Source organism: Homalodisca vitripennis, chromosome 2, assembly GCF_021130785.1.
Source record: "Homalodisca vitripennis isolate AUS2020 chromosome 2, UT_GWSS_2.1, whole genome shotgun sequence".
NCBI classification, from domain to species: domain Eukaryota; kingdom Metazoa; phylum Arthropoda; class Insecta; order Hemiptera; family Cicadellidae; genus Homalodisca; species Homalodisca vitripennis.
Genome location: NC_060208.1, coordinates 39,553,113 through 39,573,666, shown reverse-complemented (window position 1 = coordinate 39,573,666; position 20,554 = coordinate 39,553,113). Strand labels below are relative to the sequence as shown.

At 31.1% G+C, this 20,554-nt stretch overlaps 1 protein-coding gene across 1 annotated transcript in view; it reads left to right on the top strand.

Annotated features, from left to right (window-relative positions):
• The window catches only part of LOC124355597 (nose resistant to fluoxetine protein 6-like), a 51,255-nt gene that overhangs the window by 26,885 nt on the left and 3,816 nt on the right, over window positions 1-20,554 (top strand). The window contains exons 3-7 of the mRNA XM_046806760.1: window positions 2,032-2,213; window positions 4,629-4,702; window positions 10,587-10,768; window positions 15,276-15,436; window positions 17,974-18,133. Coding sequence (XP_046662716.1) covers window positions 2,032-2,213; window positions 4,629-4,702; window positions 10,587-10,768; window positions 15,276-15,436; window positions 17,974-18,133 — 759 coding nt within the window. The remainder of the gene's footprint in view (window positions 1-2,031; window positions 2,214-4,628; window positions 4,703-10,586; window positions 10,769-15,275; window positions 15,437-17,973; window positions 18,134-20,554) is intronic.

Here is a 20,554-nt window from a genome sequence, read left to right as displayed (position 1 = left end):
AGGTTACGATTACCAACAATACTCAATTTTTGAATAAAGTAGACTTTGCATACCAACTTATTAGTATCATCACGGCAAAGTGTACTATGGTCCCAAAAATTCCTAAGATCAGAAGTATATTATATTTAAAGTAAATATGTGTTAAGCTATAGTTACAATAATTTTTATTCTTATTTATATTCTTGATCGGGCCATCAACGGAAACGATACTCCTAATCGATAATATCTAAGATCAGACGTGGATGACGGTGGAAGAAATGCTTTTTGGCTGAAGAAGGATTAAAGTACCAATATATTTGCGATACTACAACAATAAAAATACCATAAACCGCTATATGCGTTAGACAGACTTTGACTGTTCATATTAAATATGTATATATTCTTGTTATGATAACATCACTGTGTTTTATGAATTCCGATTTAAAATTATCATAGGCTGTTATATTATTACCTTAGTACACTAACCTTAATTAGTTCAGTTCTGGTCTGAGGAAGTGTAAAAACATAAATTATTGTTATACTGAATTTTGAGAATTACATTACCACTTATGAAAACATTTTCACTCTCTGAATTCAAGATCCAAAACATTAAGGTATAATTACCTGTAATAGTTGATTCTTGACCGAAGATGAATTTAAAAATCTATTATTTATATACATATAAATTATTAATCGGAGCATAAAGTAAACACTACTAGGGAACTAAAGATATCTTATGCTGGATAAGTACAATGGCCAGAAGAAGACCCTTTTTGACCTAAGTAAACTTTTCAGACCAAAGTATGCGTATAAATACTTAATCAGCAACAGTTAAAATGCTATTGGGGGACCAGGAATAACTTAAACTAGAAAAAGATTCCTTGGCTCGAAATATGACTCTTTATTTATAGAATTTTGCTTTTTAAACTGAATAAGTGAGTTTGTTTTATCCTTGTAATAAGGCAAACTCTACTATCGTATGTACAATATAATAGTTACGAACCAGAAATGCATATAACGCAGCTATGGTGGGAAGGGTTAATTCAATGCTAATGTTTAATTTAGCTCCAGTTCATCTGCGTTTTACGTGCAGAATCTGAGGTCTGATGCTGTCGCAGACTTGACTCCTGAAATCTGGTAATGGTACTCTATATTGCACTACTTTTTGTAGTCTGGGTGTCTCTGATGCCAAAACGATGCGGAGGATTACGTTTAGAGCTTTTGCGTTCTTCGTCATCACTGTTTTTGGATTCCTTTAGACGTCACATTTTAGGAGTCAAGTATGCAACAGCTTCAGATCTCAGATGCTGCACGTAAGAGAAAGTTAAACTGGAGCTAAATTCAACATTCACACAGAAATGCATATTCAAACTCTAAACCTGAATCAAGATAAAATGGAAACTTTGTAACTTTTAAGCCTCTCAATAGTGGACATTGAAATGATATGTACATCTACTTCTCAATTATTATAGCGCTCAGTATTATTAGTAGTAATTATGAGAAATATTCACTAACCAACATAATACCTAGTGATTAAGTACTGTATTTCGATGAGTATTGCCAACAACCCTGTGATCTTTTTACGTAACTGAAGTTGATTATTGTTTTTTTATATTCTAAAAATTCATATTTCAAGTTTTATGAAGCAAAGTTCTAAATATAATAAAAACTTCTAATCCCCAAGTCCCGCAACGTATTTTTAATTCCGGAAGATTAGTTTCCCTTCAACTTTACCATTTAGTGTCAATGGGAAAAACTGAATTGATCTCATTGCTAAAGAAACTTATTGCAATGGGAAATGTTGCACTCTTACAACATCCCACTGATTTAAACCAAAAATATAGGCCCAAATCTGAAAAATATGTGCATCAAATTTTACAATCCAATAGAGAAATACGACAGTGAGAATATCTTTAATCTATCTGGAATTGCCTAATTTTTCAGAAATTCATTTCTAATGACTACTTTAATAACATAATAAAATTGAGTTAATATGAAGTACAGCTAAATGCTTTTTCCTCATGGATATAATTCTATAATTTTCACTTTTAGGCCAGAGTAATGCATCGGTTCGATCTTGAGTACACTCTTTGTGTACCGTCTAGCTGCTCAGAGACGGATGTGGCAGTTCACGTTGGTACCAATTTGGCAGAGATCAATGCCACTGTAATACATGACGTAATTTGTTCAACTGCGCAACCACGTACTTTCCGAGTTAAAGATTACTTTGCAATGTAAGTACTATTATTATTATTTTACTAGACGATGTAGTTATTGTATATTAACCTTTGCATACTATTATAAACTTAGCAAGCCAACGTTAGAAAAATCAAATATTAGCCCTGCTTCGATCCATAGTATATCTGCATGTCTTAGTAATTATTGGATTTTAACTTAATTTAATTACCACAGTTACCAAAATGTAATTGCCATACAAGATTTTGTTGTACGAAATAATTTAGAATGACCTACTTTTAACGCATATACGAATTTTCATTGTTTACACATTTAAACGAAAATGATAATAGGATCTCAGATATTTACCAGCGTTATATGTTACGGAAAGTGTAAAACTACGTTTTCATAATCAAAATATACACTCTTGCACAGATTAAAAATCCCTAATACATTAAAACAAGACAACGGACTGCAACACAGAGTTTTATCTGACCTACTGCATAAAGTCCAGACTCTAGAGAAAGAGCCAAGCCGATGTCCACTATACAGGGATATCGTTGGGTCCATTATTATACTATATAAACAACACAGAGTTTTATCTGACCTACTGCATAAAGTCCAGACTCTAGAGAAAGAGCCAAGGCGATGTCCACTATACAGGGATATCCTTGGGTCTATTATTATACTGTATAAACAAAAGAGAGTTTGGTGGTGTTGAATGTCACTCTACAGAATTTTGATAGTATTTTTAAATGGGCCATATGGATAACCTTAATGGCAACCATAAATTACAAATAAGTTTGATTTTAAACAGACTTTAATCATGTGAACTTTCAACACGTGACTTTTATTCATAGACTAAAAAAAAAACAATAGCTTGGAAAGTCAACGTTAAATATCGGTTAAATTATATGACTTCATTGCACCCTTGCGTCGTGGTACCCTAACTTACACTTATATAATTTGAAGATTGCTATGAAACCTATTCAATAAAAAATGTTTATGTACCATATCGAGATATTCAGAAAAATATTTCCTCTACAAAAAATAAATTATACCATGAATTTTACTTAAAACATAATTGATAGTGTCTTTGATGGTGCAGACCTAACCATGCAATTTCGTTGAGCGTCTGACAATTTCTTATCAATAAAATTGTCAGTCTATTTATATGCCTTCAGTACATCTCAAGAATTAAATGAGTTGTATAATAAAAATGTTGCATGCAACTTTAGCGAAAAGTTTTAAGCGGTGCGTGGTGTGGCGTACTTGAATCTTGTTTATTTGAATGGTCAGGAAAATGAAATTATTACGATTGGCTCTATCAAATACATACATTTTAAATAAATATATAGGGTGCAATATAGCAGCTACAATGGCACTGTCACCAGGATAAAAAGAAATGCAATGTTTGCAGTAATAGTGAAATATTAATTTAAGCCACATATTTTATCAAAAGGGTCATAGCTCTTTCTAGCACCGTCTGAAAGAAAATAGAATGTTTGAACTATATTATAAAGTGAGCACAATTATTGGACTTTCAAACTTAACTTGGAAATTGCGAAAAAACACTTGCAAAGGCACTACATTGTAGTTCCTGGAGCTGAGAGGACAATTTCATCGTTTGAATGCAATCTGAAACGGTTAATTAGTAATAGTATTACTTGAAGTTCTTACGTTTATTTATTTTAGAGCAAAATTGGCAAAGACATTCAATGTCACACGAAATAACAGTGTTTTCAAGTTCAAGTTAAAAACTCTTTATTCAAGACAACAAAAGTACATAAATCTCACAAATCCCAATGCGCCTCACAAGGCGCGTGCGGGAAAAGTAGTTGATAGTTAACATGTTACAAGCTTTGAAACATTTTGCAGTCATCCATTTTTATCTCCCACCACCATTAATTTTTAATCCACTAGAAAAAAGAGACAATTCAAAAATTACACTTTTTTTAGCTTAATCATTATATCAAAAAACCTTTGAGCAGAAAGCGACAATAAATAATAAACTGCTAACAAATAAAAACCTCTTTGCCATTGTAAGGAAAAACAATTCTGGAACTATGCACTAGGATGATCTATAGGTTTTTAAGCGGAAACAATAATATGTACTATAAATAATTAAGAGTAAAAACAGCAATAACATTGAAATAATAATAACAATTTCATTAACTGTATAAACTATGAAGTAGAAAAGGCCTATAACAAGAAATAAACTATAAAGTAGAAAAGACCTATAGCAATAAATAAACTATGAAGAATTAACAATAAAAATAATATAACTAAGCAATGTAACAAATAAACCTTATAATCTAAAAAACAGTATAGATTCAAATATTAAACCATAGACAATGACAAAGACTTCCCATCAGTTATATCAGTTAGTTGTAGTCACTAAAATTTTTGCAATTACATTACCATATTTTATATTTGTTAAATATTAAAAAATAATAAACATTGGAAATGTTTAGGTCATTTTTCACTTTCCTCGCACTTCTTGTAGCTACAAGCACATTCTACTGCAGCAGGAACCAAAATAACCCAGGTTAGATACGTTAATTATGTATTAAAACTATTAGCGTAAACACAAAAAGCAGTTTGTAAAATACCAAAATGTGTAGCTTTTAATTTGAAGGTCAGGGCATAATATGTATCTGGAGCTTTAAAATGTTATTCGTGCATAGGAATAGAGATAATTAAACTATTCAATACAGCTTCCCTTAAAAAAAAAATTATGGTTGCCTGTAAAGTCGGTTTTACGGGCGAAGATTTTACGTGACAACGTCTTTTTCTCGGTAGAATATTTATTGATATGAATATTATTAAATTGCACAATAGGAACAAGAAATTGAATGAAAATAAGAATTGCACAAATGTTAACTATAGAAATATATTTTGTTTACTAAAACATTGTACATAATTTGAAATTAATTAAAATTTGTTATTGTAAATGGTAAAGTTGAATAAAACATTTACTAAAATTGGAATTTGAAATTCTTGCTAAACACAGTTAAATTCTAACTCCGCGCGTGGTGATTGGTCGGTTTAGTTCGTTTGTTTGGTCGCACTGTTATGACAGGTTAGAGGTTATAATTTGTTATTTTAAATGTTTGACTAGCAATACGCGCTGTTTCTTCTCAATCGACTGAATTACGATTGATTGCAGAGTGATTTAAACTAATAATTTACTTAACACTATCAACATTTGTCAATAGTATGACATAACCTATAAACTCAGTTCACATTTTCACGAATAAACATAGTTATCTGCTTTATCCCGTGCAGCGGACCCACAGTTATCTGCTTTATCCCGTGCGGATCCCGTGCGGCGGACCCACTGGACGGGCATCGTAACGTTACCGGGCGTTACACTTTTTCATGAGTGACTCCGAGCCGCAACCTAATTTAAGACGTTGTCACGTCAAAATTACAATGAAATTAATAATTCTAATAAGCTTTAAAGCATATATATATATATATATATATATATATATATATATATATATATATATATATATACACATATATATATATGTATATGTATATACACTAGTTTATAATCTGTGTGTGTGTGTGTGTGTGTGTGTGTGTGTGTGTGTGTGTGTGTGTGTGTCTATTTACGTTCCATTGAACCACAATCGGAATAAAATTTCATATGTTTTTGAAATGTTGATCTGCTGTACAATATTGTGAATAGTATTTACTGTGATACTATCAGTTACGCTTCGCACGTTGTTTTTTGAATCGAATTACGTAGAACTTTTGTTCAAAGTTCTTACAGTGTAGTATGACGGATACATATGACTTCAGATTATAAGTTATTTTATTGTTTATGGTTAAAAGAATACAAAGTGAAGTACCATTTTTGCTAGTTTATATTTTAGGCTTGAAACTAATAGCACCATACATTTTTGGTACGAATTAGTTATTAACTTTTTTGACTCTTAAGTTTAATTTCCTGCTCTGCCTAAACATGAAAATATATATCCTTGTGTATGTCTCGGAAAAAAACTCTAGTAAAAAACTAGGTTATTGTGAGTAGCAGTTATCCAAGGCTTCCAAAATACTGATATTTCCTAAATAAAAGGGCGTAAAAGTTTAGTGAAACTTTTAACTATGGTATACGTCTGGTATAGGTCCGGAAGCGTATTGCCTTTAAGCAATCCTTCCTGATCATCAACTTCCTGTCCATAGTTTCAGCTAACACTATGCGGTGCCGATGAAAGAGCCGATGTCGACATTCTTGTTATGATCCAACTGTACTACCAGGCTGTGCTAATATGATTTTTATTCTCGTGGCATGAATTGTGCTCGAGACTTGCATCCTGTGCAAAGACAACGGCTGAACTAGGGCAGGTTTTGGACGTTTACGTCCTTTTCTTCTTTATTTTTGTATGTATTATTACCACCTGACGAAGAGGATATAGGCTATAGTAATCCTCGAACAGAGTTATAATTTTTGTAACATATAGCAATGGCAAATGTTTAAAATTCTATTATTTTTCCAAGCATTCCATCGTCAATAATAAATTTTAAACAATATAAACTAAAATTCTTGTTGATAAAAAATTGGATCATGGAAGAACAATTCCAGTGTCTTCAATTCTAACAACTGAATTTATTACTAAATAATTTTCTGGCCTTCATAAGTTCAACAAAATTTTAAAGGTATATTTTTCCACATTGGAATCTATTCCTAGAAATTTATTTTCTTTGACAATTAAGTAAACTTTCAAACTCTCGCAATAAACAAAACAGTCTTTCTAAGCAGAGATTTAACTATGAAGGAAATTCCAGAAGTAATACAATAAAATGCAACCTTTCAAATCTCTGCAACCAGCCAAAATTTGCCTTTTTTAAAATCAATTGTAAATCAATTAGAAGTAGGATAACCGAATAAGAAATACATATACTAAAGGTTAAATTGATTGCACAACAAAAACTTGGCTATTGATACTTGATTATATTGGTAAAACCATAATCTAATACGAGTAAAAATTATCAATCATCAGTTTCATGTTATCCATAAACATTTTTATAAGCCATTACATTCTTATGTGGTTCAATAAAATAAAAATAAAATTGCTCTAAACGAAAGGGAATTTACTATTTAGACCCAAATCCCAACTAAAGAACTAATCTAATTAAAGTAAAAAATTGTGAAAGCGCACATATATGGATTTTAAAATCAATGCAACCGTAGGGATTGAACGTACGATGATTTTCTTTCTCTTTTTTTGACGTGACAACGTCTTAAATTAGGTTGCGGCTCGGAGTCACTCATGAAAAAGTGTAACGCCCGGTAACGTTACGATGCCCGTCCAGTGGGTCCGCCGCACGGGATCCGCACGGGATAAAGCAGATAACTATGTTTATTCGTGAAAATGTGGAGTGCTTAGATTCGTCATTTACAACAACTACAACAATAAAGGTAAATAATTGTACTCTGATATTTCATTATCGTAAACTATGATTGATTGATTAATTGTTAGATTGACACAAAAGTTGAGAAACTGATTTTATAGGTTATGTCATACTATTGACAAATGTTGATAGTGTTAAGTAAATTATTAGTTTAAATCACTCTGCAATCAATCGTAATTCAGTCGATTGAGAAGAAACAGCGCGTATTGCTAGTCAAACATTTAAAATAACAAATTATAACCTCTAACCTGTCATAACAGTGCTACCAAACAAACGAACTAAACCGACCAATCACCACGCGTGGAGTTAGAATTTAACTGTGTTTAGCAAGAATTTCAAATTCCAATTTTAGTAAATGTTTTATTCAACTTTACCATTTACAATAAAAAATTTTTATTAATTTCAAATTATGTACAATGTTTTAGTAAACAAAATATATTTCTATAGTTAAAATTTGTGCAATTCTTATTTTCATTCAATTCCTTGTTCCTATTGTGCAATTTAATAATATTCATATCAATAAATATTCTACCGAGAAAAAGACGTTGTCACGTAAAATCTTCGCCCGTAAAACCGACTTTACAGGCAACCATGATTTTTTTTTATAAAATGTTAGTTCCTTGTAAAAACTTACAAATATTATACAGCTGTTAGGAAACCTTTTGTGTATGATACTGATTAAATTTGATTCAATTATTTTTAATTATGTATTGATTTTGTTTGATCAGCTTTTTTCTGATAAGGAATTCTAGAAACAATCCTGCAAAATGTCTCACACACACACACACACACACACACACACATATATATATATATATATATATATATATATATATATATATATATATACCGGTCCTAGGACTAAACATTAGACAAATACAATTCATATACAAAATACAGTTAAAATATAATTCAAACATAATTCTCAGGAATACATATTAGAAATATTTATTCAAGCAATTTTTCTGGATATTTTTACGCAATATATTGGCAAGGCTATTGAAGAATCGGCACAGCGACTACTCTTCGTCCTTGTGAAACCACAATAAAAACTATTTGCGTGAAGAAACATGATTTTTCTGGATTTTTGCCATAATCCAGTGATACAATACAACTGGTACAACTACGTTTTGAGACCTGAAATCTAATACCTTCTTCAGGTAAATTACTAAAATCATGCATGACGACAACCTATTCTAAAGTAAACATAACATACCTTAGCGTTGTTACAGGCTTAAGTTAGAACCACAACAGCCATGTTGTGTCTACAAAATTCACAAAAAGTGTAAAACATGCACTTAATAAAAACCAAACACTAATTATTAAAACTTAACTACAGAATACAAGTCACCATAGATCTGCTCTCACCGGCCAACCAAATACAACTGACCAGATGCCAATAGTAAATAGTACGGATCGTCACTACAGAAACGAAATGGCGGTATAAAAAGGAGGAAAGGAAATGGACATTTTTTATTATTCAGGCTTGACAAACATTTTAACACTTTACCCTGACTCCACGCTGGTTTAAAAAGAAATCTAATTTGTTTGATACTTAAGTTATTTCATAGGTTTACCTGTTAACTCATTTTTCAGAATAGGTACCCAAAGCAACATAACTTCAACTAATGGCAAACAAATCGGTTGATTAGTCCGGATAAAGTATGAAACCTCAATACATTTTCTTTGAAATAATTAGGTTCCCGTTGTAATATGTTAGCATCATCCCAAGTAATACGATGATCTTCGGACTAACTATTAATAAAACATACCTTGTTCGTAAAATTTTAATTGAATCTTGATTGAAAGACATCAACGACAAAGAAAACTAAACGTATACAATGTAAAATATGTTCACAAAATTACAATATGGACACGATAAGCAATCATTCTCTTAAAAGAATTAACATTGAATTATACACGTTTTAAATGTTTTTAAATATATTGTTATAATAATTCATTATGGTTTTTAAATAAGCATAATTAATATGAAATTATAATACGTATGATTTTTAATTTTTCGATTATGTTTATAATCCTAATATCTTTGATGATATCATAGCAGCTTTGGAAAGATCTATGAGTTTGTAAGAAAATAATCTTTAACATTATAACAGTTATTATCTTATACCATTATATATTTCTTTAGTTCGAGATCTCGAATTGTAGAACGCGTAATGTATCTTTCTTTATCAAGTCCTTAAAAATTTTATTTTTTTATATAATAATTAGTTTTATTATATAATGAAGTACTTAAAAGAGTTGAATGATGTTGGATAATTTAAATTTATGTAATAAGAGAAGGATATTTTCAAAAAAATAAATAAATACAAAGTATTCATATCAGAGAATATCGAATCTAAATTAGGATTGATAAAATTATAGTAATTGAAAAATATTAGAGTAAACTTGCAAAATAAAGATGCTTCTGATGGAAAAATATAAAATTAGTTTAATTTAAATTTAATGGTTACAGGTAAAGACTAACAAAAAAAAAGAATATTACGGAATTTGTACAAAAAAATATATAATTTTACAGGTTTTATATGTTTTTACGTATATTTGTAACAGATTTAGTATGGGATTTCTATGGAATTTATATTTGATTTAATATATCTGCATTAAACTTTTAAAAGATTTTCTGTTTGTTTTTGAAGACCTGTTTATGAGAACGACCTTTTATGGAAGTAAACAAAATAATTTACTTCTATTTTCTGTTGGCTCATAAAATGGTTTAGAAACCTCATATTCTTATCTAACTATAAAGAAATAAATGTATCAATATTTTTTTCATCTCAACAACAATACAAACTCAACATTGCCGTCTGAAGTATAATTCATAAATAAGAAATAAACACGCACAAAGCCTACGAAAGTTCATGTAAGGCCGCAAGTAACTGTTAGTACAATATAGTATTAAATGATAGTTTAAATTTATTTAGGAATCAAGTTATCTTTTATGAATTGAATGCAATAGCCCAATTTTATTTACTTTGTAATTTCAGTGTTCAAAGCGTTCTCTCTCGCAAACAACTTCCAGATCCTGATGGACACAAGAAGTTCAGATGATGAGATATCTTGCATGAATGGGCTCAGGATCATTTTCATAATGTTAGTTGTATTTCTTCATCGATCCAATACATTACTGGAGATTTATTCCAAATTTAATGTTAGAGACATGTATGAAGTAAGTACTTATTACTAACTACTGTAAAAACAAATTTATTATTAGACACTATAATAATATTTAATATATTAATAGGTACCAGGCTATTGAGGTAAACATTAATGTTTACCTGTATATCTCTTTATTTCTTAGTTTCGTATTTGAAACAAATCGGCACTTAGGACAGGGGGTACTCTCTTTTCATTTCAATATGTGGGAAAGAAGCCTTTTGTACATTGTAGGCCTTAGGCGGTTGTTATGCATGAATTTATAAGTAGTTTTTGATAATTGTATTTGATTTAATATTGTTTCTGAATATCAAAATAATGACCCGTCATAAATGATTGACTGCCTAGGTTGGTGTGACTCAACAAACGTTTTTGGACAGTGATCTACATAAGTAGTCTGGTGTTTGTGTTGGTTGTTAGACATTACTTAGTGACGAACAGAATTTGATCAGCAATTTAACTTACACAATATACATGGTCTACGCTGCACGATTGAATTGGGACGCCACTGATGTATGGGGATTGAAAATTCCTGATTACAGGTATAGCGATAATACTTAGTACATCATTACTGCAACTATAAATCTACTTTTTGAAGTACCTATTTTTATCATATCAGGGAATGGTCCGCAATGAGTCCGAAGGAAATCTTAAATTAAAGGTTAGGTTTTACAGTAAATAAAATTAATGTTCCGTATTAGTAGAGTATAATGCCGCAAGTCTGACCTCAGAAGGTCCACTATCTAAAAATGTATTGGTTTATATGTATGGTTTGAAACATTTGACATATTGGTCATTAAATTCATACTGGACTTTGGAAGTAGTTTTTAAGGTAGTTAATGTATTTTCATATCCAATTGAGGATATTGTACAATGAGTTAGGTAAAATAAATTATCGTAAGCATAGCTCAAAATGTACATTATTATAAAGTGGTTCTTTAGTTGAGTTGAATGTTGAAGGATAAACATGGCATCAGTTATTATAAGATAGACCCTTATTTTTAGGTTGGTGAATGGACTTTACTTCATGTAAATCATAGCCTACATTAAATTTTAAAGCGATGTAGAGCTTGGCTTATGTAAATATGTACGTACGTTTAAGACTATGAAAGAATGGCCAATGAAGTTTAGGATAATCCCACGATATATCAAACACAATATTATAAAAGTTAGTTTCGTATTAGTAGTGTAGACAGTTTTTTATTAGTATTTTATATTATTACCTTTATCAGTTACATAAGAAATTCAATGGGTAGTCTGTAATTTTAGAAGAAACATATGTTTGTACCGTTTGAATTTATTTTTACTGGTTTAATGATGCGAATACTGTTAGTTGCATTTGTCATTAATGTGTGACCGCTGAAAAGTATTTAATCCAGCACTTCATATCGATACAGAATTAAAGTTATGACTTGTTTAAACTCAATATGATGGACAAATTATATGTTTTCCAAGGGGTATTTCAGGAAAGGGTATAAAGCCCTAGATATAAAACACCTATACCACCTGAACTTTTCATGGAATATTAGTAATCCTGGATGATTACTCATTTGCCCTTTTTATCGTAGGGTTGAAGTCCATAAAATACGAAGCTATACAATCACATTTTATAGGTGCTCGTATTTTTAAATTGGCATAATTAAATCAATTATCTATTAGAATGAAGACGAGTAGCTGTTATCAGCGTTGGACAATTTATATTAAATTATGTAAATACAAACTTTATACCAATTACAGTTCCTTCTGTTACACTTAGGATAGGAGAGGATTTAAATAATTTAATAATCATATTTTTCTGAGGTGATTAACTTAAGATTTAACAATTCCCACACTTTTTAGTTAACAATATTTTGAAATAATTACTGAAAATTATAATATACATGGGAAAGATCACATATAAAAGTACTGTATGATTAAATAACGATTAAAATAGTAAAATAGGTAAAAAATTAAAATACCTTATATGTTAAATTATTAGGTTACAATGTTAGTTAACTTACTCCTTCGTAACGGCCTCACCGATGTATACCAAATTTTAGATGCAGATTCAGTTGGTCTGAGAATCTGCTAGTATGTATTTTTAATAACCCGAAGTGTTCAGGGTGATCCACCAATCAAATTGGAACTGAAAATACGAGATAAATTGCCAAACACTATTTGAAGGCGCTAAGTTAAGACGTACATATTTGTATATTTGTGTTAAATTATCTGTGGTTAAACTTAAAGCTTGAATCTTAGATAAGTTTATAATAAAGTACATGTACATGTACCTTGCGACTTTGTTAATTTAGTTGTTTTTTCGCAGGACACCTTAGCCTACAAAAATATTTAAATCTTCTATTTCTATTCTATATTTGGTAATATAAATTATTTATTAAACTTACTTGAATTATTGTGAGTCTGTAAAATTAACTTAATTTTTTTATCAATCATAAACTATTTAAAGGACTGCGCTTATATTTGAGATACAGATTCTTAAGGTCCCTGCAATGAATATATGCATATTCTTATTTGTAAAATCCCTCAGGGCTACGCCCCACTGGTCTTTATAGTAGCAACCCAATCCCTCTAAATTTCTGAAATATTATGTACAGTAAAAGAGCATGTCTAATGTTATCAACTGTTCTCTGTAAATATTGTTTTTATTTTAATTTTTTTTACATTTATTATGATTGAAAATATTTTTAACGTCGTTTTAGATCTCAGCGATTAGGTAATTACTTATCTTTTTCACAAAGTATTCCAAAACATAAGATGGTTAGAATTTGACACCGAAAACCTCCTTTGTAGCGGTCGGCAAGAACCCTGCTAGATGAAAATTAGCTGGACTGTGCGTTTGAACCAATGTACTAAATCCAGCTCTAAGTTTTCTAAAATATTAACAATGGTTTTCAGTTAAAAAGGAAACAAACGCGTATTGTCATTGTTAACGTACTTTTAGCTGTCTATTTTAATCAAATTGCAAGTATTAGACTTAAAAGATAATTTTAATATCTAAGAAATTAAATTAGAATAGCTATAAATATAAACTTTTAACGTATTTTCTTGATCGTGGAAACAAGGCAAACTCATCACTGGCGTCGGAAATAAAATTCACTTAAACCAGTAGAGGTCATACACGTGCAACGCCTACTGAATTATGTGCAAAGGAATGGGTAACTGCTAGAAGTACAGATAAAAGAGAAAATGTAGTCTGATATTTACTTTAAATTTAAACACTGTTATTAAACTGTCATTTGTCTTCTTTTTACCTAAGTAGTGTTATCAGATTTGTTTATGTATATAAATCAGAAAAAAGGCAAAATCATCCATGGAAAAAACAATAATACAAAAGTAAATTGCAATGGCAAAAAATAAACCTGTTTTAAAATCTTTGTCATGATCTTGGAAAGAAGGGAAACTCAACACTAGCGTTGGAAATAAAATTCACTTAAACCAGTAGAGGTCATACACGTGCAACGCCTACTGAATTAGGTGCAAAGGAATGGGTAACTGCTAGAAGTACAGATAAAAGAGAAAATGTAGTCTGATATTTACTTTAAATTTAAACACTGTTATTAAACTGTCATTTGTCTTCTTTTTACCTAAGTAGTGTTATCAGATTTGTTTATGTATATAAATCAGAAAAAAGGCAAAATCATCAATGGAAAAAACAATAATACAAAAGTAAATTGCAATGGCAAAAAATAAACCTGTTTTAAAATTTTTGTCATGATCTTGGAAAGAAGGGAAACTCAACACTAGCGTTGGAAATAAAATTCACTTAAACCAGTAGAGGTCATACACGTGCAACGCCTACTGAATTAGGTGCAAAGGAATGGGTAACTGCTAGAAGTACAGATAAAAGAGAAAATGTAGTCTGATATTTACTTTAAATTTAAACACTGTTATTAAACTGTCATTTGTCTTCTTTTTACCTAAGTAGTGTTATCAGATTTGTTTATGTATATAAATCAGAAAAAAGGCAAAATCATCAATGGAAAAAACAATAATACAAAAGTAAATTGCAATGGCAAAAAATAAACCTGTTTTAAAATCTTTGTCATGATCTTGGAAAGAAGGGAAACTCAACACTAGCGTTGGAAATATAATTCACACAAACCAGCAATTTTCATTTAGGTTTGCACCGTATGTTGTAGGAAAGCATCCGTGTAGAAGTATTGCTTTTATTCGGACAATTATATGTGGCATCCTCTCAAGTCGGCAAACCATTCATTTTCTTTCTGTTAGCTAAAGATTGGCTAATAAAAAATACTGGCATATTCCATTGCTTTAAGTGATTGATGTTGTAATAAGTAATATTATCTTACGTATGATGTACGTTAATTATCTATGCAGAAATAAATTATATTAAATGAGTAAATATTAATGTTAAGTGTTCTGAAATGTTTATATCCTGTCATCTTTTACAGCGCTCCAAGCTTCTTCCACTCATACACCACATTCGCGTATACTAATAAGAATTTATATGGCAAAACAACACTTGCCGGGTCTGCTAGTTATAATAAAAATTGTTTCAGGTTTTTTATGGATTTATACCAGTGGTACATGAGTTGTGTATTCCTGCAGTAAACGGTTTCTTCCTAATTAGTGGAATTCTGTTGGCTTACAACTTCCTCCGGAAGTCTCTAAACAATATCCAATTTAAAGTTTTTCGTTTTTATACAGTAAGATATGTGAGGTAAGTCTCTTTTTGAATTATTACAAATCGACAGTTAAGTATGTGAAATGAAATTCATTTTTAATATGCATTAGTAATTATATGTTATAACTTAAGCTTTAGATAAATATATACATAATTTAAAATAATGCCCGCCTTCCTTAGCCATATGTGAAAAGGCCAGAGAAACATTTAAGCTTAATGTTTTATTGTCCAAAATGTAGATATTGAGTGGGGATCTTCGCCCCCCATGTTTCTCCTTTGTGGAATTCCTCCCATTCGATCCTTACAAAAAGGTATAAACCTCTCTTTGTAACCTGGTCAGAACACTTGGGATACTTACCTCTAAGCCTAAGTTTCACGACTATTACTGAAGAAGAATTGAATCCAGGAGAAGCTGTTTTCTTTACCAACGGTTGTGCTAACAGAGTATACATGTTTTAAATGTTTCTGAAGAAGTCCAGAGAATACATAACAGTAGGAACGTAATATTGTGATGGAAGAATAAGAGGAAGCTAATAGCTGCTAATACTTTATACTGTCAGGGAAGCCGGTATGAACAAGCGTGTGAGATAGACCTCCTGGGCCTCTTGCGATCATTTACAAGGCCCTTGTGCTACGTATATTGGAATATGGATCAATAATCTGGTCACCAAACCAGAAAAAACCATATTATGATGATTAAGTCCATCCAATCACGTTTCGTAAGGATGTTGGGCTGCATGTTGGTTTTCACTTACCGCTCCTGGAAATGTTGTCATGAAGCGCTTCAACCTCCTTGCATTGAATTTAAGACGCAAGTAATTTGATATCCTCATATTCTAGACATTAGCCTAATATGCTTTCCTCATCTCCTGAACGAAATTGACATCATCATTTCCCATCGCACCAGGTCCAGACCAATTTACAGATGACAATACCTCCCAACCAGCTATGCTTTCAATTCTAGCCTTCCATGCCTTCTGTTATTTGGATGTAAAGTTTCTCCTTCAACTGATTTCTTTTCAACGAGGTTAAATTCCTTTAAAAGTGAGTAATACGGTTCAATGAAAGTGATATATAGTCTTGGTCTAGCTTCTTAGTTCATTTCTGGTTTGTTTCCTGTTGTTCAAGGCATTGTTTTACTATATATTTAATATTATCCATTGTATTTTGTTATGTTTTTGTAATTTTTCAATTTCTGTCGTTGTTTTTTCAACTTAGTATAATATATTTGCGACTCTAGTATTTATTTCATTTTTGTACTTTTTAACTCCGCTATTTACATTGTTGTAATTGCTTTTGCTTGCAAGAAATTAATTCCCTAAGTACTGTATTTTTTACAACAAATGGTGAGAATGCCGTTTTAAATGTAATACAAATCTAATTTATGAAATATAGCTGTGCACGGTACTCGAGTGTATCTATAATGTCAAGAACAACTGGAAGATTAGGTAAAAAGTTTGTAAAAGAAATATAAAAGTAAAATAAAAAAGCGATTTGCGGGAATTTTATTTTAATGTCAAATGAGATGGAATATTAGAGGAAAGCTAAATAAATTGATATAACTTTCAATTACAGTAAAGAACACGAACCGCACGGTACGCTGAGACATCGCAGCTTCCTGAAGATCTCCCACATGGTGGACACAGTTATAGGCGGGTTTGAAGGTGAAATTACAAAGAGTACACAGTTGACAACAATATTTACTGGTATTGAGGGGAACAAGTAGTTGCAAGGGATTCTACTCTTTTTCGGTGCAAAATACTACCTCACAAAAATCACATACTTATTAACGGCGTCCAAATAATAAAGAATCTCAAAAATAAACTACCGAAATAGGAACAGAGTCTTCAACGAGAGGTATATCACACAACAAGTTACAATTTGTATATAACCTGCCCGGACAGCGCTTAATGGATGCTCTGCCCTCTGACCAGGGATTTTCACGTGATTTCAGGTTATGTACATGAGTGCCACATAAAATTGTCTTGGACAATGGAGAACAATGAAATCAATTTTATGCCATCGTCTCTACAGTAAAATGCAGCCAGTTTTTTAGTTATTAGACGGAGAATACAAATGTAAACTAAATGAACTGAAATTATGAAATTAAATATAATACTAATTTTAAAAATTTGCAAACATTAGACACAAACACCCATATATACATATATATATATATATATATATATATATATATATATATATATATATATATATTAGTTTGATTATTTAAACGCATATGTGACAGATACAACCAAATACAAAATAATTGAATCGGAAAAAGTAAGCGCTCTGTGGTGTAATGGTAGCACATTCACCCGGCAAGTGAGAGATCCAGGTTCGACTCCCGGCGGAGCAAGTACTTTTTGCGATTCAATGTTTATTGAAATTATATATATATATATATATATATATATATATATATATATATATATATATATATATATATATATATATATGTATAAATATATTTGTGTAAGTTGAGTTATTACTATCTTAATACAACTAAGGGTATTCCATGGTAATTTATGGTTACAATTTTGTTCCATCTCTCTAAAATATTTTTTGTACAGGTTAATTCCTATGTTGGCCTGTATAATACTATACTATTCTACTCTCCTGATACACCAAGGGCAGGGGCCGCTATGGTACTCAATGGTAAAAGAAGAAGGCAATTGTAATGCAAACTGGTGGGCTGGGTTTCTTCACGCTACAAACTACATCAAGCGTAAGGTAATATTTTTTATTTGGTGAACTCATAGGACAAAACGCTTGACTAGACTTAATATATCCACTGAACGGTGTTAGACGGAATGAAAAAGCATCCACAGAAAACATCCACAGAAAGTACAATTATATTTTTGTACAGATTTGTGGGTCTGTTAGAAGTGTGGGATAGTTAAACTTAAAATTATTAAATTCCTTTAGATTCTACCTTTAGACTTTAAATACATTTATTATACAGATTTTCATTCTGGGAATTTGGTATTAAATTTTTTTTTATTTAAGAACGAATTCGTAGTGGTCTTCAATCCTTGTAATGCAACAATCTTGAACCTTGGGCTTTGCCAATGGGCTGAAAAGAATCCAATTACAGGCCAGCATTTGTTCTATACCTTCATGAAAACTTTTACTAAAATGTATTCGGCAAATAAATCCGGTTTTCTATTTATATTTCATTTGGTATATTACAAGTACTTTTAATAATAGTAGTTTTAAGAGATTAAATTATATCTTAGAACAGCTGTTGAAATAAAATATAAACAGTAAATTGTACTCTTTCATCAGAATATTATTATAAATTCAAAATTACTTTTGTTTTACTTTTTAGCTTACACTATTCTTTCGATTGTAGTGAAATGTACATAGACATTATAATGGCCGCTGGGATGTATATAGAACTATGGTTATTTCGACAATCCCCCAGGGCTACGCCGCACTGATTTTTAAAACGGCAAAGAATCTTATTATGTTTTCTACAGTTGTATAATATGTAGGAGCCTGGTAAATTTAATAATGTTGAGTAAACATTGTATCGTGGCGGCACGATTATATTAAGATTTCTGAGGATAGCTGCTCGTTAAAAAATATGAGGTTTATACAGGTCTTGAGCCAATTAATTGTGAGGCGAATAATATTTTTTCTTTTTTGATTCAAGTTTCGCAAGGTTTAGTACACCATTGAATATAATCAGGGCCTTCGATTACTTATTCTATTTATACTTAGTTTTTTTACCAAATTATAGAATATATTGACATGTGCTTAAAAGCATATCTTGTTTCTGGATCAATACTGTCGTCCTGATGAAAGGTGGAGAGCGATAGTACGTTTTATTGTTCTTAGTTACGTACGATACTAAGAGAGTATTGTTAGGCTCTACTTCAAAACCAATACAAGCTGCTTTGCACAGGCCTTTCTTTTACATCTATGAATTCTATTGGATGTTTCGGTTTGTTTTTTATATAGTTCCTACAAGTTAGCAAAAAGATGGTTTGCTAGGGGTATTGACGTGTAAAAATTGTCCTTTGTAATGTTTCTTCCAGTTTTATTGACGAAACGCTTTGCAAGAATGTTGTAGTATTGGAAATCTGGAACGGCCCAGGTAGTTGTTTTCCGCATTACACCTGCATATTAATTGAGTGGACTGAAATGGCGCGCCGACACCGCTCTGCCTCCTCCCCTCCGGCACTACAGTAGTACTATATGACCCAAACATGTGTAATATACAGGGTGAGTCAGAAATACGGTAAAATATTTTAAGAAGTGATTTTAGAGTTAAAAATAAGAAAAAAATGTTACATAAAGGTAGGTCCGGAAACGCTCCATTTGTGAGTAATGGATGGCGAAAGATTTCGCTTTGTTTTCAGTTGACCTGGTGAACTTAAGTGATTCAAAATTGTTTTGTTCCTAATTTTTAACTCAAATAAAGTGGATTTATAAAAAAATCACCTGAAAATCACATTTAACTACTCTAGAGGTTGTAGTCTAAACAGTTCTTGAATAATTGTGAAATTTGACAAAATCTAATAACAAAAATACCGTCTTAAATGTTTGATGTGAAATAACCTTGTTAAATGCCCAATAAACAAATTATTTTTCCTAATACAGATTGTAGAGAATTTAATTCTAAAACAACCATAATAAGAAAAGTTAACTAAATGTGTAAAACGTTAAGAAATTGACTCTTCACGTATTACACTACACAGCAAACTTTTGCTGTTTTATAATAAGGAATGAGAATCTGATTGGTAACAGCTGACGAAAAACAAAACATATTTTTAGTAAAAAATTGATTTATAAATACAATAAACATATCTACAATAGATTTAAGTCTCACCGGAAGATTAAAGATGATGCTCGGAATGACCTCTTTTGTTAGAAATGCACGCGTTAAAGCGTCTTCTCGTAGAGTTTCGGACCCGTTCAAAACCTCCAGGTGTTTGCTTAATGGTTTCTATTCCATTAGAAATGTTTAATCGGAGTTCTTCAATGCTATCTATTGGGGAAGAGTAAACAATGTTTTTAAATGTCCCCAAAGGTAAAAGTTCAAAGGATTTAAGTCCGGTGATCTTGCTGGCCATGAAACTGGACCACCTCAGCCTATCCATTGATTTGTGAATCCAAATCATTTAGGTGTCCACAAACATCCAGAGA